A 22977-nucleotide genomic window follows, 5' to 3' on the forward strand; every position below is an offset into this window, starting at 1 on the left:
TTTGAAATACACTCCAGGCATGTTACGGTTGCCATAGAGAAAAATAGAAGCCAGGAAAGTCATTTTCATCATTCTAGTTTGTGCGGTTTTGTTGTTCCCTTGATAGGAAGCAGCACTTAAGTAGCCAATCCACTAATGGGAGGTTGGGAAATAGAGATAGAAACTATAAACCTGACAACTAAATTTTATCCTGTTGAAGTTTTTGCTTCCTACCACTCAAAGAAATGTTTTAGATGAACTTGTATTGCCTGAAATATTTATGGAAAACTGTGCAATAGCAGAGGAAAATTTGAACATGACTGAACAAAGACAAGCTACTGTGTCGTGTCTTTGAGATGGGAAATTATTCAAGTTCTGTTTATAGTTTGTTGGTCAACTGTTGTTGCTGTGGTCACACTGTTGTCTTCCAGAAAGATGTTTTTATGCAGTAGCACATCTTTTTTTGGGAGGTAGCGTAGTTTCTCAGGGTGCTAAAATGTTCTTCAAACAGTAATAGTGTGAAAATACAGCCCTCTCACATTCTCTTAGCTTTGACTGCCTCTCTTCGTCTTCCTCTCAGTTTCTCTGTGTGTCTTTTCTGCATTTTCACCCCTCAGCTCTTCCTCTCCCTTTTTAATTCTCCATCTCCTCCCCTGGGCCTCCTGAGGGTTGGGAAATAATGTACACAAACATAGCAGGCAAACGGGAGAAGCGCTTGAGTTGTTTACGATGCGATAGAGGAAATAGAAAGAGAGGGTTGAAAAAAATAAGGCGGAGGAAATCATCACAGCGTGCATTTCCATTCGTGTATACACTTTAATTGTGAAGAAATCAGAAAGTTGGGAGAATTCACTTCAGTGTGCAGATGCACTTTGATGCTGTCACTCACACGGTATGAGACTTTTGATTAGGACTTGTCTGTACACTGGAGGCTCATGACCACACTTGGCAGACAGGAGCCATTAAAATCCCAGCAACCTTGGCCCCCCTCTCAATCCCACCGTCTCTCTTTGTCTCCCTCGCTCTCCCAACTGGGTCAGCCCTGCGAGAAACGTGATACTGAAGGTAATAGGTTGTTCTTCTAAAAACATTAAATGAGTTAAAATTATTCATAGAAGAAGAATTATTTATCTTGAACCAAGCAGATCATTACTGAAAGAACAAGTGCAACTTGTATCTCTTCTGATAGATTCTAGTGTATTCAGTATTACTATTTAAATATTTGTGTATATATAATATGTGTGTGTATATGTATATACCAGATATATTTAAATTTAAATATTTTAATTCCTCAACTGCATTTTTCCACCATTACTGGTGTATTTTTTAAAGGCAGGACTTCTATTTTTAAGATTTTGTTTTGTACCTGACACTGGTCTCTCATGATTTTTAAAGACTTTTGTCTCAGCAAAAAAAGATATATCCATGACTTCAATGGTAAAGTGCATAAATAAACAAGTATTGATTTCCAAATATATGCAATGAAGGTAAGAAGAAAGCACACATAAAGTCTAAAAAGAGAAACTAAAAGTAAATAAATAAAGTAAATGCAAATAATCTTGTCGTTAGCAGTTAGTGGTGTTAAAAGTACACCTCGTGATTTAGTAGCCTGTAGAAACACCTTTAAAAGTAGTAAGGTCAAGTAATGATTTTCTGTATGACTTTATCGGCCTCTCACATTTTAAAGAACTTTGACCCACTCTTCTTTACATTACTTCAGTTCATTGGAGTTTATGTGTATTAATCTATGCACGGCTCTCTCTCCTGGCACAGCATTTCAATCAGTTCGAGGTCTGGACTTTGAAGGGGTCATTCCAAAACCACGATTCTTTTCTTTTTTTCATCCAGTCATTCTGTTGTTGATTTGGTTTCACATCTGACTCTAGAATACTTTGATACACAGAGCAGTTCATGGTCAACTCAATGACTGCAAGGTGCAAAGGTCCCGTGGCTACAAAACAAGCCCAAATCATCATCCCCCACCACTGTGCTTACAGCTGCAATGAGGTGTTTGTGTTTGTGCCGATATGTCATGACACTGTGCATTACAGCCAAACATCACCACTCTGCTCTGATCTGTCCAAAGAACATCACAAGTCTTTGTTTGTTTAGATGAAATTTTGCAAAGCTAACCTGTGCTGCCATGTTCTTTTCAGAGAAAAGAGAATTTATCCTGGCAACTTTTCCAAATAAGCTATTATTCTTCATTTAATTTCGATTTTTACTATCATGGACATTAATATTTAACATGCTAATTGAGGCCTGTAGACCCTGAGATTTAGCTCTTGTGGTTTTTTGGAGGTTGCATGCTCAGACCATGGGGTCAATTTGCTGCGTTATCCACTCCTGGGAAGATTGATAGCTGTCCTAAACATTTTCTACTTGTGAATAATCTCTCTGTAGAATGAAGGACTTGGAAATGGTGTTATAACCCTTCCCAGATTGATGAGAAGCAACAGTTGCTTTTTTGAGATCATTGCTGACATCATTTCCCATCTTTCCAAACTACTACTGCTTTTCTAGAGGCGGTCACTCTGATAATTCGTTAATGAAGTGCATGTGATTATCAGCACCTGCCTGCCACTTCCCTTCTATGGAAGTGAAAGTCATTTTTGTTAAGTAAATAATGGCACAGTGTAACATGTCATATGGTGTTGGTCATCCGAGGTTGTGCTTATAAGGTAAAAATTAGGTTGTACTTAATTTTAAGACCTATTACGGACCATGTGAGTTATTCTTTGTACTAAGGCCTAAGACTATTTTCTTCTAATCTTTTGTTGTCTTATTTGTTCTGTTAGTGATACATATATAGTGTGTTTTGGAAGCCCACGGACGTATGAGTGAACAAAAACCAAATACAAATACCCCCCTTTATAAAAAGCACATTCAATTAGTGTAAAACCTTTATTTCTATGAGCAGTGTCCTCAGATACACAGGGCAACATCCTCAACGCTTTTCCAGCATGGACCTTCATCCTTCTGTTCCTTTCCTATGTTTCTCATCTGAAAAACTAATCTATACAAGTGTTCTCAATGTGAGCTATCCTTCACTCTTCAATAGTTAGAATGATCATGTTTGTGTAGTGTTTACTGCCTCACAAGGATTCACAAGCAATTGAATACTCCCTTCAAAATGCTGCCATCATTAAAAATAAAAGTCCATTAAAAGTTCTATTTACTGAAAATGTGAATTGAGATATATTAAACTTTGTATGTCATGAAGAGCTAATTTGTTGTGGAATATATTTTCCTTAATCCAATGAAATAGAACACTTAAAAGAATTGGTTGGGTCCTCGGGAGACAGGAATCAGAATTTTGGACATATTATAAGCAAAAATATGTATATTTCCCCACAGCAAGAAAAACTGGTGTGGCAAAAGTGGTGATAGTTCCTAACATCTAAGAATAAGCAGCAAACTGGACCCTTCAGTCCTTTCATTCATAAGACTTAGTGTCACGGCTGACGATATATTTCATGGATATGTATTTCATAGGCCTGGGGAGTAGTCCAGGGTGCAGCAGGTTATAAATGTTTTTACAATAAAGTGGCTGGACATTTAGAATGTGACAGAAAATCTTAATCAGGAATATGGTGGCCATGTGTAACAGAAAGACAACGAACCAGAGACATTGACACTTACAGAGAGAATGACACTTCCTACTCTTCTGTAAGACCACACTTCCTCTGCCTTTGCCGAGTCCTGGGGACATCTCCCATGCATGCTGGGTGTCACAGCAGACGGATGACTAGCTTCACTAGCACCATGCCATTTCCCCTTCTCACACAAAACTGTCACACCCCCCTTCTCCACTCATTCCCAGCCTGCCGGGCCTTACTGTTTCTTGGCCCGGACTGAGATCGGCACAGACACACACACACACACACACACACACACACACAGGAAAGTACATGGATATTCATACATACACACTCTCACAAGAACAAGCATCCATGCCTTTCTCTTTCTCTCTGTGATTTACACTTGGTGGGAAACTGCATAGCCACACATTCATCCCACTAAACAACTCTTGGAGCCTATTTTCTCTCAGGCAAAGTGAGTAACTCTACAAGACTGGATTCACACTGAAATGCTAAAGGTCACGTCACTGGATCTTACCAAACAGCCCATATGGCAAAGAGCGGCAGCAGATGTCGGCCATCTCCTCTTTTGCATAATAAGAATAGACTTTTCCTAAAACAGCTGAAAATCCAGCAACACTGTCTAAGCATCCAGCTTGTTTTACTGACTGAACATTCCTGACCTTACATGACTGTTACTGAAGTATAAATGATGGATGATTTCAAGTTTGAGGACTGCTCTGAACGAGTCCAACACAAAGACACTGGTCCCTGGTACGTGCACACACATGTACAAACCCCTGAGCTGTGTGCCCCAGCAGCTTCCAGTACCAGTAATAATTATTAGAACAGTTGCAACCGCTGCCAGGAAATTATCATAAGTAGCCTATTGCTGTTTTTCTCTGCATTCCAATGATTGGAGAATAAACTGGAGAAAAAACAAAACCAGGCATAAAACAAACACTACCCCCAAGACATCACACAACAAACAGAATATTCACGAGTGGGGGAAACTACTGTATAGGAAGGGATAAAAATGTCTCGCTCTGAGAATTCAAGATTTGCCAATAGGAAAGCTGCACACTCTTACAAATCAAAATTTGCCACCAATTTGCTCTTGTTCAGACTTCTGGAGGGGATGTTGGCTTGTTTGTGTCCCCTGTCAGAGTCTGGAGGGTTCTGAAATTAAGCTTGTGACAAAACATGCAGTTACTGTACTAGAAAAAACCATTCTGCTAGTGCTGCATAGCAGCATTTATTCTTATCAATACTCATGCATTAAAGTTCATTTGCAAAACCACATTAACGCCTCTGGTAAAATCTACCCCGGTTCTGTCTCCCCTTTAAATCTCTCATAAATCTCGGAGCATCCCTTCTTCTACTAGCACCACTGCAGAGAGCCACACTTTTCAATTTCTGGAGTGAGAAAAGGACAGGGGGTAAAAAGCCTCTTCCAGTATTACATCTTTTCTACTTTATTACCAGTCTTCTGGGAAAATGGGGGCAGCTTTGCAGCCTGGCTATCTGTTTACATTTTCTTTACAAGACTATATTGGAATTATAATTGTGTTCTATGGCGCCTTCTTTTGGTGCCTTGCTCTGTTTAAAGGTCCTATGGACCTGGGGAGATGAAGAAAAATGGACCCCTTTTGAGGGATTTGATTACTGAGGAAGAAAATGCAGCTGCACACTGGCCCTCTTTTTTTCTTTTTCCCTCTCTGTTTTCCTCCAGGTGCCAATCTCTCGGGATGCTCGATATTAGAGCTGGAATGGCGCTGACACAAGCGCATTGAAAAAATAATTTCTTTCTGCGGCAAAGGTGGAAACAGAAAAAAGGAAATATAAATGGTCCTTATGAATTAGGTGATTAAAAAGAAGTCTGAGTTTGTCCTGCTGACCAGAGAGCCCTCCTTACTCGCTTTGTGAAGCGTTTTTTTTCCAACCAAGGTTATCAAAGGTCACAGTGTTCAAATGCTCTCTGTTGATGAATGCTTCGACGTTCCCTCAGAGCTGATATTACACTAACCTTAAAAAACAATATCAGATATATGGACATATTCATAGTTTTTGAAGCCAGTCTTTGATTTATATTTTAACAGGAGAAAATGCCCCCTGCCAAAAAAAGAGGTAGGTGTGACTAAGAGTTGAAAAGTCTCATTTTAACTTTTTCATATGCACATTCTGAGAGTTGTTATTCACTTTCAAATATTTTGCATTTCTCCAGTTTTAGCATGTTACAACAAGTAAAAAAGAAAGTGTTATCAGCAGGTAGAACACAATATGACATGCAGGGTACACAAACACAGCATAAATATTCCATCACTATATGGATAATTGCTGATATTCCTGCAGCTCAACTACATTGCGTAGTGCAGTCGAGTGAGACAGTGAATTTGTATCCTTAATAATGTTTGGAATTAATTAAAATGCAAAGCCACGAGCCCAGAGTGCAACCACAGGTGGCAGTGAAGTGAGCGCACTAAGAGCTGTGATGAGTGCAAGCCCCCATAACTCATGTCCATTTAACTGATGACTTCTAATTTTATTATTCTTATTCTTATTATTTTTGCCACCATTTCAATGAGATGAGTTTGCCATTTTATACAACAATTTCCTGTGTAATATCATTCTGTCAATAAGTAATTACTTGCTTGGCAAATTGCTGTGCAAAATGTTCATCGGAGGGGAGAAGATCCATATCAATTGTTCATTTGCATAATGCAAATGAATCCTCTGAGAGGAAAAAACAACTTTGCTGCCATCGCTGACAGTTGGATACCAGCACTGCTGCTGGAAAAACATAAGTGTCTTTACTACAGAGCAGCGCAAAGGTCTACAGCATTTCACTGTTAGAAGCAGGAAACTAAACTCTAAGACGCAGCTGATGGAATTATTTTTTTGTTGCTGTTTAGTTATTTTCAGATACAGTTTCAACTGGCAGGAGAAAAAAAACTCCAAACTGCTACCAATATTTGACAAGTGGATCGGGGGTTTCTGAGTAGCTGTCCATTTGCTGACACATTAGCAGAGGATGAGCTACCAGCAACTCCATTAAGCTTTCTCCTGATAGAGTAACACCATTTTAGCCCCCTGTTTACTTAATATGCAGGATCCGGCCCCCTCTATTTGTTTCTAATCAACTGATAAGACAGAAGGCCTTTTCTGCAGTCCCCGGAGGATGAAAACCAAACTCTTAATGGTCATTAGTAGCAATTATGTTCCGTAACTGGCACACCCCCTCTGCTTTTGCTGTGTTGGCTGCTTAGGCACATGTGGATCCGATGTGGACGCAGGGGACCCTGAATGCAGTTTTAGAGCAGGATACGCTCTGATACGCTGCGGCTGACCACAGCTTTTATTTGATGATGGATATGTTTAGTTTCCTGTCTGATTGGGACAAGTTGTTATTTGTGCTTACACATCTGCAGTATTGAGATAGTTTGTTAGCTATATTTAAAAGCATTGTTACAATGTGTAAATTGCCTCATGACCCAAAATACCCCCTAGTCTCCTCTACTTTGAAATCGTCATTAACACAGCACTCTGAGTTTACAGTAATTGCAGCATTGTCAAAGGCATCTTGAGGACACCACATGAAGTCCAACCCAGCATGTAGCAGCACCCCACTCCCCCCCAATTAGCTAACTCAGCTCCTTTGCTACAGGATTCTGGAGACTTGTGATTTTTATGCAAAACCGCTAAGATCAAACAGCCTCTGCCCTAATCCCCTGGGTCGAACCTGGGGAGTGTGATCCTTATCGACAAATGCCGAGCCAGTGCAGACCAAGATCCCATTACGTATTCACATAGACCTTTTTGACATGCATTTTCCCTACGCACCAGTGATGCAACAAAGACAGGAAACCCACTTCTATTTTTGCATTGTAAATGTTAGCACACATTTTGTGTTGATAAAACCTGATCCGAATCCTATCTTGATCCGATGTGGTATTTGTTGAAGCAATGCCGCACACTCACACATCTGCTCAGTTAAATCCCTCCATCCTATTTTCATCTGTGTGTTGGACTGGATATGATCCATTTATGAATCCCCAGAGATAATTTCTAAGAAGCTCCTGTAGATGAATAACTGGATAAGAAATGGGATATTATGGATATTATGACTATTGTTGAGCTACACTGACATATAAATAGAAGCAACATCACACACTTAAACCACAGAGCAGCAGCACGAGAACTGCTAGTGTACTATAGGATTCAGCTGTGCAAACAGGACAACAGAATACCCTGTCACACACTAAAACACACACATACACAGAGTGCTCAGCAGTGATGAGGAAGGCCATTGTCAGAAAACTAATAAAGAGGCAGTGTGTTGCTGCAGTGCGGTAATTACACATCCCAGGATATCAGCACAGTATTTATAAAAACACTGGGCATCAACAAAGAAGAGAAGGTCATCAAGGCAGATATGGCATTAGCATTTTGACAGTATACACATTAAGTGTGTTCACACATGGACAGAAACGTGCTTGTGTGAGTGGGCATGCATTGGTACACGGGCACACCAAAAAGATAATGTCATGTTTTTCTTATCTGGCCACTCAACGAGACACATAGACAATGTGTGTTTGTGTTTGTGTTTGCATGTGCATCTGTGTTTATGTGTCTGCGTGTAACTGTGTGCAGAGAGTGACGCTGATAAACATGCCACATCTTGGCAAGTGGTGGTTCAAGCAGGCCCAGCTTCTGTAAACATTGAGAGGGCTGCACAGATTGAGATGGAGAGAAACGAGGACCTGTGTGACTGCTTCCATCCAGATGGAGGCTACAATGATTTTGGGGTTGGCCCAGGTCGTTTCCCCCAATGACAAACCATTCAAAGATCTGTGGAGGCATTAAAATATTGCTGCTTCACCACAGCTGTTCATTGTCTTCATCAGCTAACAGCAGAAATGCGGTTTCGTGACGTGAATAAAGCAGAGAAAGTAACATAAAAAGGGCACTGTGCCATTTGGCAAAGGGTTCTTTTTCTTGGTGTCGAGGAGAGACATCTCAGGAGGAGGGGGGGGGGGGTTCCCTCTAAGACACAGCTCTTTGATTTTGTTACCTTTAAAGCATCTTTGCACTTTCTAGTCTCACTCTTCAATGCTTGCAAAGAATTTCCACAAAGCATACTATGTTATTGATGCTGCTACATTTTTTGGATGCATTTGGTTCAATGTATTACTCAAATACAATTATTAATGACAAATGTGAAAAAAGCTTATCTACTTTTCTTTTCTTCTTTGTTTTCTTTTGTTGTAAATTATAATTTCCAAAATGTAATTCTAAAAGATAGCATCAGAAGTTGAATTGCTATGCATCTTTGACTTTGCTCCACTCACAGATGTATGTTGGGTGAACTGGAAATTCTAAATTGCCTGTAGGTGTGAATGTGTTATGTGTGTGAGAGAGTTTGTGTGTTCGACTGTGATGGATTGGCAACCTGTAATAGTGCCAAACTATCACCTCTTGCCCAATGCGTACTGGGGCAGGCTCCAAGCCCCATATGGCTCCAAGCTGTTTGTAAGACATATTGGTTCTGCATTGGTATACAATTACCAACATTTAAAGTGCCATATGTAAATAAGAACTCAGTATAAAATATTAAATTCCTTAATTTTACTTTTAGATATTTTAGATATATCATGCTATATTTAGATAATATAGCATGCTTTTGTTGCCTACAGACAAACAAAGTCTCCAGAGTGCATACACTGTTGGTTGTGCTTTGTAATATTCAGTCATTTGATATGTACAAATTCTGTGTGGGTGACCAGTAAAGCTAATTTTGCTTCAGTTTCACTGACCACACAGTCTGCTAACCCTGCTAGTGGGCTGAAATTGTTACCAGTTCTCAGTCCCATCAGCTATTTGACATTTGAACACTTCATTTGTTCCTCTGTGTAAGGATTCAATTACAGGGTAACGTACAAATAAAAATAACTGCATCTATATAGGGCTTTATTGATTACTCAAATTGCTTTACACTACAAGCTCCATTCATCTGTTCACACACACACGGACACACACACACACACACACAATAATTTTACTGTATACATGCAGCACTTTCCTTATCATGTATCTTATCCGAGGACTCTGACATGCAGGCCACAGGAAGCAGAAATCAAAGCACCAACTCCTTTGATGCAGCCAGTACGACTGAGGTAACAGGACAAAAAATTAAAGACACCCCCTTTGCATAATGTGGGATAGACAATGCTGCTCTTACTTTGAGCTCATCACATGCTCACACTTGGGCATTAAATCAGAAGTTCCCTTTTAACATGACAACTGACATTGTGAATATTTACCAAAACCATGATTTTTGTTCTCAAGTATCTCATGATGCCTAAATCTAATCAAGAAGTGAGTGAAACAATCAATCTTCTTTATGATATTACTGTAATGCTGAATGAGAAGGAACTATGGCTGAATTAACCTCTTAAGGTGCCCAAGGGCATAAAGATTCTTGTTGGCTTGTGCTGAAACTACTAATTATTTCACTTTATCTTTTTTCTTTGTTACCCAGAAACCAACCGGCACTCTTGATCTGACAAAGAAACAACTTGGTAAGTAATCCATCCACTTCAAGTAATTAAAAATGCCACAAATTGTGAACATTTGCCAGATTTCTTGAATATGTAAATTAGGCCATTTATTACTAATTTTACACAGTGAACAATGCATTTTTAAAAATGATTAATGTCATCATAGAAGTACAAGACACATATAATGCATCACTAAAGAAATAATGTAACCTTGTGAGATGTTTTCTGTGTGTTAATTGCAGAAACAGGAAAAAAAATAAAGCAATTTGATTTGAAACATCATTAGGACAAATGAGTTCATTACTAAATAAATTAAATAAGGTCTCTGAACAAGATTGCACAAGTGGTGCCGTGAGGTCTGTGATGATGTAATAGTTCATACTCTTCATCAAAGTTACAAATTTGTAACAAATTTGCAGTTAAAGAAATTACACGAACATAAATGAAGTAGACTAAACCCAGGGCTCTGGGTCTGGAGGCTGAGGGCAATAACCCAGTTGGTAGTCCAGCCTTCGGGGCAATATTAGATAACCGGCTTTTGAGAGCTTCTTGAGAGTCTTATGTCAACATTCATGTAACACAACATTTTTCAATCACTAGCTTACCATAGAAAATAACTCTGGCTTTCAGATATCACTTGAGTGCTTGGGCTCTCAGTGCTGTTTCTACATTTATGTACAAAAATGGTTCCAACCTTTTTGTGTAAAACCAAAAAACAAACAACAAAATAAAAGTAAAGAATTCAAACATCAGTTTGTCTGTGAAATCATCCTTATTAGCTTTAACCAAAAGAAATACTCGTGTTTATTCATGTATGACATCACCATTAAGCCATAAGTAATCAACCTCTGCAATGATACTACATTTAAACGCTTTGATAACTTAACTAAATGTTCACCCTCCTCCAACATTACATAAGTCCAGTCTTTCATCAAACTCATTTACGATGATGTTACACTAATTGGATGTTCTATTATTCATAATAGCAGCAGTTTTTCTTGGAACTTTGCATTTCATTAAACCACAATAGAGAAGACCACGCATTGGTGAAGATTTTTTAATATTTCATCAGATAGACCATTGGTGCATGTCCGCTCCACAAGCAGAACAACAAGCATTTACCGCTAGGATAAAGGCAATTAGCCAGACTTCAGTAACAGACGGCCTATAGCCCCTAAAAGCTTTTCACATGTTTCTGGCATCCTCTATTCGGTGTCCCTCAGCACATCATTTTGTTGCCATCGAGAGCAGAGAGCAGCTGAGAGAGGCAACGTAACATGCCGTGTCCCTCGTTGTGCATGCTCCAATAGTAGACACACATACACCAGGAATCTTTGAGAACACTTTCAACATCCTGCATGCTCGGCCCTGATTCCCATTAAGCATTCATGATTCATCTGGATTTTATATTATAACGTTTTGAATTTTTCATGCAGCCCCCCCCCCCCCCCCCCACACACACACACACACACACTCCATCCCCCCTTCCTCTTCACATCCCACCCCCTTTTCTGATCTGACAGAAAAAAGAAGACTTAATCAAACATCAGAGGAGGGGGAACTATCCAAAGTGTCACTTTCACACACACAAAGACGCATGTGTTTCCATCATCGCCACCTGCTTCTTACATATACATATACTTTTTTTTCTTGAAGTTAGTTGATTTATAAGACACAGGCTAGCTGTATCGCATGCACCTTGGAGACACAAACACTAGGAAGAAGGATTATTGAAGGGATACAGGTGTATTCACAGGTAGAATGCAAGTAAGGTTGGGTAGTAAAGTATGGCGGGTGTGTGGGTGCTGCCCTTTTACGTTCTCTGTCGCCTCCCTTGGCTATTATTTCAGCTATCTTTTTGTTCTTTCTGCAGAAAGGATCATTAAACCAAAATAATTCATTTGTGAGAAAGGTCAAAGCCACAGTCTGTTGGCACCCAGATACCCGAGTCAGGAGTGGTTGCATTAAGGCAGAAGCAAGCACAAAGGATGGCGCCGCCAATTCTCCTTATGTATGTGTGTGTGTTTTCTTTTATTGTCACATTCGTGATTGAGGTGAGCAACCCCGAGCCTTCAACTCAGCAGTAATGATAATCATCATCTTTAACACCCGTTATAGGTGAAGACACCAATCTTCAAGTAAATGTCACACCCACTGTTTACTAAGGCCACTTTGTTTTTATATTGCATGAGGCAGGTGAGGAGGGGGCTAGGGACTAGCTAGGGAAGAAATAGGAGGGAAGCCAAGGTGTGCCAGTAAGGAAGCAGAGGAAAAATGTTGAGGACTGTCATCTTTTAAGTGCCAGAAATAGGCACTCACCCTCCAACTGATCCAGAACTCCTTCCCCATTGTCTCTCCTGCTCCAGCCCACGTGTGCTCCCAGCTAACCGTGAAGCCAAATGCACAGCCAGTCACACAATAACAACATCCATTCTTAACAAGATTACTCCGGCAGTCCCAGTTTGGCTGATGGGACGTGCATGGCAGCAGAGGCGCAGGGATAAGCCGCCTGCAGCTGCCTGCAGCGTTTCACATACGCTGGGATCTGTCCATAGGAGAGGAGCTTCCTGGGGAGTTGAGCCAAACATCCAGCCCACAAGAGCACACTGGCATGGAAGCAAGCATCTTTAGCTACTACTGCTGGTTCTGTGCCTTATGCCCACAAAAGACTATGGCAGAGGCAAGGGCCAATTAGCAGGTTTCAGATATTCATAATCTGTTCATCTGAAAAATCAGATTTGAATAATTGTAACCTCATTTACTGCTACTAATGCTTGGCCAGCGATTTGACTTGAAAACACAATCCATATTTATAAGTATGCAGAATGTCCAACGTCATTCAGATAACTTGTTGCCTAATTTAGCTGCGCATAATATTTTGCCTAAGAAATCAACAAACTTTTCAGCAAAGACAAAACTCGAGTCTGTTAAATTTAACTCTTGATGAAAAAAAAGATGTAATCAAACAAAGCAAAATTGAGCCCATTTTTAAAAGAAACATGGCTAATTTAGACAAAACAATGCATCAGCCAAGCCTGTGAGGTGAACCGCTTTAATTCCTATAAATTAGTTAGAGCAAAGTTCAAGGCAGAGTGCCAGATGATTTAGCCCACTAAGCGCTCCACCTCCGCACAGCCAGCACAGGCCAAGCCCGGTGAGCCAGGGAGAGTGAGGGAAGCAGGAGGAGATGAGAGCTGAGGGGAGGGAAGGCAGTTAAAAGAGGGCTGGGGTAGTTAAGATTCGGACTTAATGAGAGGATAGTGTTTCTCTGGATTATAGCTGGAAGAGTTCGACACTGTTGACTGACAAACAGTGACATGGGAGCAAGCTAATCGCAGCAATGCAGTCCAAGGTGAAACCATAAAGGGACCATTTGTTATGAATTAGTACTGATGCAGAAACTCGGAAAAGTGGCCCCCACATGAGCTACTCACTGTACAACATGGATTTAATCATGCTGAGCCACAGATGTGAGTGATAGCAGCAAGCTTGTTACTTTGCTCAGGGACTCTGAAGCCATGTGAATGGATGTGCTTTCCTGTTAAATTATTATTGCAGCTGATGCATGTACACAAGAGAGCTTCCAGGGATGGCGGACGAGGTGCATCCCCTATGATACACTGAACTGAAACATTATTTCAGCTCCCATAAGAAAATACACAAGGAGGAAATATAGTGTGTAATTGTATGTAAGCAGTGGCTGTATGTGAGAGGAGAAGCAGGAAATTGTGATCTGTGGAAGTCTGGTTGTGAGGTGTGTGTGAGTGTGTGCGTGTTTAAAAACACATAAAGGGGGAAATGAAATCAGTGATATTTTTAAATATGGCATATCATACTTATACTAAATGACATGCTGGTAAAAATAAAATTCTTGGCAATAACATTTAAGCTACAAGCACTGTCAGTACACTGGAAAGGTAATCAGGCCAGTGAGGATGAGATCACCTGGAAATTTGAAACACTGTAGATTTCAACCTGCAATTTCTGCTCAAAGCACATATCGTGCAGTTTAGAGAGAAATCTTTCAGAAATATGACCACAGTGAAAACCCAGCAAATGTTTGCTAAGATAGACCAGCTATAAAGCTTCGTGGACACACTGTATTTACTCTTGCACACATAACCCTAATGTCTAAATATACTCCATCCAAGCTGGTGTCCGCTCATCTCATTTTAGTCTGTCTCAACACTCCTGAATGGACTGGAGTACAACACACGCATGCACATACACATATGCAGCTTGTTAATGGGAACCAGGATGACAATACAAAGCCATAGACAACCTGTCAAGCTCTTCGAGGGCAACACTAATGTGATCCCACAGCTCTATCAGAGCCATCACTGGGCCCAGTATTTTATTACAGACTGAGAGGGACAGACAGAGAGAGAGATTGGAAAAAAGGAAGGGGGGGGGTGACCATGGCCCATTGATATAATGGCCCTGCTGGCATTAGTGATGTACTGTACAGGTGAGGCACACAGGGAAAGAGGAGAGTGTGGTAACAGGGCAGGGGAAGGTGCAGGAAGTAGTGGACAGGGATATGTTAGAGTGTTTTTAATGTTTGTTTGTTTGTTTGTTTTTTAAGGGAATGGGGGGGGGGGGGGGGGGTTGCTTTTTTCTCTAAACTGCAAATGAAAAGGGAATGGAGACCTAAGAGCTGGAAGACAGAGGAGCTGTAGCTCAATGTGGATCTGTGTGGTGCTGCCTGAAGAGAGATTACAGAGCTGTATTCCAGGAGCTGTTGTGGGTGTGAGAAACCAAATGGAATGGAAAGAAGTCCAACAAACATTGATGGGCTTTCCTTTTCTGGATTTGGTGACAGCTTTTTTTATTCAACCCTCTCACTATGGCACTGGAACCTGTGTCTAATTTGGGCTATATTTCAGAATTAATTATATCTGAGCCAATGCTTATAATTTATGTGTCATAATGGCTATCAATCACTGGCAATAAATCGGCTAATATTCTCATTAACTCCCACTCCTCATCCATCAATCAAGGACATAGCCAGATATCCGTTCAACAGTTGGAGCCAGAGTAAATTCAGATAAAGGTGGGCGATCCTCATTAACGTCAGGCCAAATCGGCACTACTGAGTCAAGGAGCAAGCTCAACCTTTGATCTGCTCGAGCGGCAACAGTGGCGCCTTTAGCGGGACCAGGGAGTCTGAGGTTTCTCTGGCAGCTGTATTCAGGACTCAATCTCGCCTTAGCTTTGCCTCACTGCTTCACATCGCCAAAGCCAAACACTCTGAGAAATTTTAACAATGTCATTGTACCACACCCCATCAGCCCCAGAGGCAAGCTTACTTGGGCTCAAGAGCCACTCTCTCCATAATCACCCCTTCACAGAGAGAAAGAAGGAGAAAGAGGTGGAGGTAGAAGTGGGGGACAGAGACTGAGAGAGGCAATCCAGCTGAGCAAAAGTAGCTTGCATCAGTATTTATAGAGTGATATGCCACATCTTGTAATAGCAGTCCAAAGCACAGAAAGTAACAAAAAGATCTGAACCGAATTCGAAAAACTGTGCTAGCTAATCGTAATCTATTCAGGTCCAGACTGAGACAATAAACAGACTGAAAAAAATAACATTCTCTTCTGATATCATGTGAAGTGATGGGAATTTTACCTTTTCAAATACAAAATTCAAGAAATAAATAAACACATACTGGGGACACATTTTTTCCAAGGAACACGCGGATGGGTTCAAGCTGTGATCTTTCAGTTTCACCTGAACGTACATCTGAAGGGGAAAACAAGAACGGAAGATTGAACCATTTCACACAAGTCAGTACAAGAAAAAAGGTCTTCAATTTTAGGGGGGAACAGAGCTACAGAATATCACCTTAGCTTCCAGCAAAACACCCAGCAGACTTATATTACACCACCAATCTGATAGTGCTCTGGCTCTTCTCGTTGGGAGTTCTGTCAAACAGCTTGTTTGGAAGAATAAAGCTTGCATTTTCTTCCCCAAGAACCTATGTGAAGAAAGACAAAGCATTTTCTTTTCTTCTTTTTTTTGTAGAGATTCATCTGTTGTCTTTGCTGAATCGGTAATCAAAGCCAGATTTTTCTTTCTGCATCACTGTCACTCTTGGCAATCTTATAGTTTCACCTGAATTGATGAATATTAATGGTCCATTATTCTCTTTGTGAAAAAAACACAAAACGCATTCAGTCCTGTGGTGAATAAAAGTGCTAGACAATAGGATGAGGGATCACTCAGTTTAACACATTTTGAGTACAACTCAGCCCTGGAATCCATCATTAGCAATACTACACCGTATGCTAAATGATTGCCTGGAAGTAAAGCTAAGAGTTAAATCTGAGACTGTGAGATTGTTCCTTCATAAACTGCCATCAATCTGCCTTGCACTACAAAGAAAACACATTCTGATATCTCTTTGGTGCAAACACAGCAATTTGTTCAGTGTTTGTCTTTTGTTCTAAGGAAATGTTTTGCCTTTAATGGCCTGGTGTAATTGAGTTTCTTTGTTGTATGTTTGAATAATTGAAATTGCTCTGATTAAAGATGCAAAATGGTTGGTAAACATGGCTAATGCCTTGCCAGGCATTGTACAGAAACGCAGAAAAAAAAGTCCGAAATTCGACTACAATACTCTTTTTTATACTAAAATAAAAGCTATTTTTCACCATTGTGATAATGCAATGGTAAATCGAGAGCTGCTTTGCCCAAAATTACCCTCTGCCTGGTTTCCAGTGGTCTCCATAAGAGTCTTTACGCGCTCAAGTGGTATTGGTATCTCCCACTCATTGTCATCGATGAGCAAACATGTGTCCATATGAACTAGCTCTCTGTTCTTAATGATGGGATATTTCTGAACCATCCTAGCTGATGATGAGTAATCCTAAAATCCCTTCCAACGCTGTTCGTTTTAAGCTACAGCAACAAGATTTCACAGCTGTCTCCCTGACTTCACTTTAACAGGTACTGCATGTCTGCTTCCGCGACACAAGCAGGACTGACGGGGGTTGACGAGCACGCCGCTCAGTGAATCACAATGTCGAGAAACGATGCGCTGAAGAAGAACACCAAAAGGGAAGGGGGCTGTCACGCCTTATGGCCGTCCTTCTCACTCTTCCACACCTCCCTGTCCTCCCCCTCCTTTCCTGCATTTATGCTAATAGTCTCTGCTGGGAGAGAGCACTGTGGCTGACACACAGTTAAAAATCAATGGCACAATTTCTCTCAAATACAATCTCTTACTCTTGTTACCAGTATTTGTATAGTCATCAGAGTGCACCAGCAAAAAAAAAAAAAAAAAGCTATAGGATGGAAAGAGTCCAGTCTTGGCCTGGACTTCGCTGACAACCATCCCGCAACTGCAGACACAGGCGGCCTCACACAGCAGAGAAAATTGTGCAAAATACACAGAGAGCTTTGTGACCCATTTGAATCACACCTCCCACCCATTTGATTCATTTTTTAATTAAGCACGAGAAACACTGGGAAAGGGGAAGAAAAGGAGACAGAAAGGAAGAGAGATTTATAGTCTTAAAGGGATGCAGTGCCATCTTGGTCTAACACAGGACTTATCTTAGCTCTGCCAGGCATACTCATGAGCACTTAACCTTGCAGTGAACGCTACCCATCATCATCGCTTTACAAAAAAAAAGGCTAGCTGCCTTTTTCTCTGCCCAGAGCTGCCCCCCAACCCTACCCCAATCCTTGCACTGTCCTTCAACAGGAAGATGCTTATATCTATGACTAACCTATCCTACAGTCAACTTTGCAAAGCATTAACTGAGGCCTTGAGAGAACACATCCTTCATGACCGAGAACATAACTTGATTTTGTGCCACCAATTCTCTGCTGACAATGTGCAGAACATTTGACACTCTGGCCAGGGCCACACAGCACAGTATTCAAAGCAAAAGTGTGTGTAAGCTTGGAACTGAAATCACAACCGTGTTATCCACATATTTATCTTTATTAAAGGGTGCTGACTTTATTCTGTTTTTAGAAACTTGTTTTATGTGGCTAAATATCTGTGGATATATAACTGTCTGGGTGATGATGTGTGAAATGTTCAGTTGCAGCTGTGAGCTACTGAACATCTAGCCTGTGAAATCCAGGCTCAAGAATGGAAAATGTGGATCCGTTACTGTTTGTTTGTTTCAGAATTCCGATGAGCAGCCATTGTTAAATTCAGCAGTGGCTGCCTAATTGATACGGTTGAAAGATTAATGCATCACTTAACAGCATTTTTGTGTTAGCATGGTATTTAGAAAACACAGGTGCAAATCCCACATGGTGGTAAATGTTTAATTGATGCAGCCATATGACTACGCTCAGCATAAACGAAGAACAAAAAAAGACGGAAAGTGAGAATAAAATGATGCACTTGCCTTGTTTTTTTGTTTTGTTTTTTTAAACAAAAAAAAAATAGAAACAACTTTTTTGCATCAGTCCAGCCATCAGTTATAACAGAGGGAGTGAAATAAAGAATTAAACTCACTGCAACGGCAAAAAGTCAAACAAAAAAGACATACTAACCAATTATCAAATATTAGCTGTGATAAACTGTTTGCAAAAACTACGACTGAACAAGATCAAATATTATGCTTGATGGCCTGAATCCCTGCCCATGCCAGAGTGGCTGGGTGATATTCTGAGGGAGGGATGTGAGCGTGGCTGCCAGCCTTACTCTCCCCAGGTGAATCCCAGCAATGAGCTGTGAACAAGCTGCTTTGGCTGGGCTGGCCAGCAGCCTTCCCCTCCCCTGAAACCTGCCTGACACTTCCACACAGGCCAGGGAGCAGGTGGCCTTTAGCTGCAGGATTAGCCTGCAATTCTGTCCATCACACAGCCGCAATGGAAAATGTAACCAGTGCTAAAATAGACCTATTATTTCAAAGGATTTTATCGATGCTATAAACTGTGTCTAAAGAATGCATTTACATGTCAAAATACAACACTAACATTTTAAAATGAAAAGAAAAAAAAAATCAGGGACTGCAGTCTCATCGTGTACCTTTACTTTTTGCAAAAAAAGTAAAAGTTAAGAACTAACAGTTGTGTTTGTTTCTCTGTTTCTGACTAACTTGGATTGCAAAAACATCCACATGTAACAGCAAGAAATGTGCCACCATTATTTGATGGGAGCTTAATTATTTCTATGAGCATTTTCTGACCCTCTCTCGCTGCCTTCCGCTCTCGTCCCCATATCTCTGTTTCCCCTTGACAACCACAACCCTCCCACTGCCCATGGGAAGAACAAAAAAATGGAGGGAGCATTCAAATGGCCGAATTAATGTTTCCACATGATAAGCGAGCTTAATATAATGCTGACAATCACAGCACTCACCCTGCCAACTAGAATTGGATCTGGTCCAGAAAATTCCTCCAGCACAAACATTTGATTCCAAACCCATCCTCTCTTGGCGCGGCTTAGTAATCTTTGTCCTTCGCCAACACCGCTCGCCACCACTGCGGACCCACCAGTTTGTGTACTTTTGGACTGGCCTATGATAGGAGTCATAGACACGGACAGAACACAAGTAATCCACACCAGCAGCAAGGACAGCCACAGATCCATGAGCATCTCCTCAGACCGCTTTGGCATCCTGTCGCTGTGTGTTTTGTTTGTTTGTTTGTTTGTTTGTTTGTTATACGGGATTCTTCTCTCCGCGTTGTTTGCCCCCTCCTCTCTTCAGATCAACCGCTCCTTGTTAGATAACAAGAAAAGGTTACTTGTGTCCTCCTTTAACAGCAGTGCTTGCATTCATGGTGTGGTAAAGGTCACTTGCACACCTTGGCATACCTCCATAGCATTTGGTGAGGGGGTAACTCTCTTAGCACAGCATCCATTTGGCATTATTCCGAGGGGGGGACCTGCAACGAAGAAATCACAGTTTGTTAGTTGTCTCTTGGTTTTGTGGGGAGCTGTCAGAAGATGATGAAGACAGAGAGAGGCAGAAAAAACAAAAAAACAAAAGCAAACTAAAAAAACAGAGTCAAATTAACATTTGAAGAAATCAGATGACACAGATAGCATGAGAGGCAAGAAAAAATATTTCTAGAGTAGCAAAATGATACAACAAAGATGTTTTTAATAAGAAAATAAATTCTCATTTTAGGATAAGAAGTCTGGATGTCACTTCATCTTTACAAATGATCTATCTGTAGCAGCCTGACCCATTGCTCCAATCTTGTTTTCATATTATTCTGCTACAACAGAACAAATGGTTATGTCTCCACTCTGAGGCTATTCATCCTGAAATATCAGGTTGCTTTGCTTTAATCTGTTGTTCTGGGGATTATCCTGATAGATTTTGAGAAATTACACGTTCCTTGTGATTAATGTTTTGACAATACATTTCGGGTTAAGCATTGTTAAAGCCTGCGGTCATATTCCTTAGATATTGGTGCGTGCATGCATGCAATAGCACCAGGTTTAAATAGAGAAGCTGGCAGCAGGTGAGCCATGTCAACAGCACTGCAGCTCACTGATATCCAAGTAATCCAGATGAAATAATTGCTGTGGTATTTAAAGCCATGTTTACTCACTGAAACAAATGTGCAATATTACACTTGAACTGCTGTTTTCTGATAAGCGTGAACATAAAGTTGTTTCCGTAAACACAGAAACACAAACACACAAAATTGGATACAACAGACTGATGTTACAGGAACACATAATAGAAGAAGTGAGTAAATTAATGTAAATTTTGCCCTTCAATCAAGAACAGTTTCGGCTCCTTAAATGCTTCGCTCAGTCTGACGGGCAGTGTTCAGCTGAATGCAAAATCAGAGGGTAAAACAGGCACAGGTACAAAGGGTTGGCTTTGAGTTGTCCTCAGCTAAAACTGATGGAGGTGGAGATGCTACCGGAGCACAGAACGGCTTACTTTCAGCGCGGTTTAATCTTAGTTTTGGTAACTTTTACTATGCACCGAATCTCACTGTGGTCATATGCTGTGTGATTACAGCGTCCCATTCCGAAGGACAGTAACGATGAATTCCACCTGAAGCTGCACTATAACAAAGTGTGAAGAGATCCGAATTACTGTGACACCGACCCGGAGACTAAGAGATCCTGGACCAGGTTAAGAAAAAAAAAAGATTAAAGAAGAAGAAGAAGGAAAACGGAATTGTATACAGATGAGAGAGTAAGTGAAACTGGTAAAATGCCAAATCGTAGCCAACTTAAAAATCAGTCACATTAAATCACTGACATAATTTCTTCGGCATTTTAAGTCTCTGTGGTGCGTGACAGAGCAAGCGATTTCAGCACCAAGAAGACAGAACAGCTCCCCGCCAGAAAGCAGCCGGTCCAGACAGCTCAGCCGCGAACAGAGCGGCGAAGAAGAAGAAGAGCTGTCCAAGGTAGGAAATTCCCACATAGGGAGATTTTAATTGCTAGTCAACGAGCAAAATGAAAGGATAAACCCCCAAAGTTTGAGCTTACTACTCGCCTTTCATGGCTTTAAAATAGTCTGAGGCAGTATCCCGATTACCCAAATTTGCTCTCTATCTGAAGTTTTACCCTTTGAGGAGACAGTCACTCCGTGTCATCGCATTAAACGTGCATAAGAATTCAAAAAAACAAAACAAAAAAAGCATTCAGACATACACGACCGGCTTATACTGGTGACGGAAGCATGAATTACAAAAGATGTAGCCTAAGTTGCTGAGCTCTCTGTAGACTTGCTCTGTCGCTCCGAGTCACCTCGCTCCTGTAAACGAGCCCGGCAAAATGCGCTGAAGCCACGCGTTGGAGAAAGGGGTTATAAGAAGTCCTGTTCAACCTCTCCACAAAACACCAATTTACCTCAATAATACCTGTTAGGTTTATATATTATGGTGGTGGGCTGTACTTACCAGTGAGACTTGCATCCTTTTCCAGTGCTGCATTATTTCTCCCCTTAAAACGCCAGAAACTCCAATGCATTTCATTCGAGGCGGTGGATAAATAAGCAAAAGCCGGAGAGTCAAACGGCTAGAAATCCTTCCCGCAGTTTGTCAGTGCGGAGTGACAGTGTTGGTGTTGTAGTTAAGAGCTCCTACAGGCTTGCTGGCCGACTGGAAAAGTGAGGAAGAGATGGAGGAGAGATGCACGGTGGCGAAGAGAGCCTCCCCTCCACTGCGCTCATTGGGTTGATGAGGAGTTGGGTCAACAGGCGCACAAATGAATGCATGCCGCTCTGCCCAGGCACGGACGCGCAAAGGTTATCGTCTCACATTGCCGGCTGCAGCTGTAGGTATTATCTAGATGTGTGCAGGTAAAACGGTTCTTATCGCAGTGTGTGTGTTTTCTCTACTCTCTCTTTTTTTTTCTTTTAGTAAGTGACGCATGTGTTGGCCTTCGGTTCTCCGGGTTAATAATGAAATTAAATAGGCCAGACGACCGGTGAAACGAAGCCGAGTTGCTCATTTACAATGCCATTTGATATGGTTAAACAATAAACAGATGGACACACACACTGCGGGGCTACCATGGAAAGCAATGGTAAGCAAAGAACACAGAATACAATGGTCACATTTATTTACATTTTTCGAAACTAAAGTTGGTGTAAAAAAAAAGAAAGGAAACGAAAAGCATAAAAAAGGGCGTAAATCCCAGAGTTTTTGAAAACAAGGAGAAAGGAAAAGGTTAAACAGGTCTTCATTAAGACTGTTAGTGAAAAGGTCACGCTCATCATTGCATGCCTGAATGTGCGTGTGTGTGAGTACAGAAAAGTGCATGAGTGACAACAGAGGCCCGTGCTGCTGTCCACATAGAGAGCCCTCTAGTGTTTGTATAGCTACCTAGCAGCAGTCACGGGGGATGGGGGGGCTTCATTAGCGCAGCGGGAAAAGAATGTCAGTATACTGTCGTATTGCTGTCTTTTTCCCCG

General features: G+C 41.1%; 1 protein-coding gene across 1 annotated transcript in view; it reads right to left on the bottom strand.

The window, feature by feature from the left end:
- Nucleotides 1-22151, bottom strand: part of cdh8 (cadherin 8) — a 104131-nt gene extending 81980 nt beyond the window's left edge. Inside the window, exons 1-2 of the mRNA XM_080884300.1 lie at nt 21962-22151; nt 19446-19972 (exon numbers count right to left, since the gene is read on the bottom strand). Of these exons, the coding sequence (XP_080740426.1) occupies nt 19446-19703 (258 nt within the window). The 5' untranslated portion in view covers nt 19704-19972; nt 21962-22151. The remainder of the gene's footprint in view (nt 1-19445; nt 19973-21961) is intronic.
- Nucleotides 22152-22977: the final 826 nt, after the last annotated feature.

This window comes from Rhamphochromis sp. 'chilingali' (genome assembly GCF_963969265.1).
Source record: "Rhamphochromis sp. 'chilingali' genome assembly, chromosome: 6".
NCBI lineage: Eukaryota > Metazoa > Chordata > Actinopteri > Cichliformes > Cichlidae > Rhamphochromis > Rhamphochromis sp. 'chilingali'.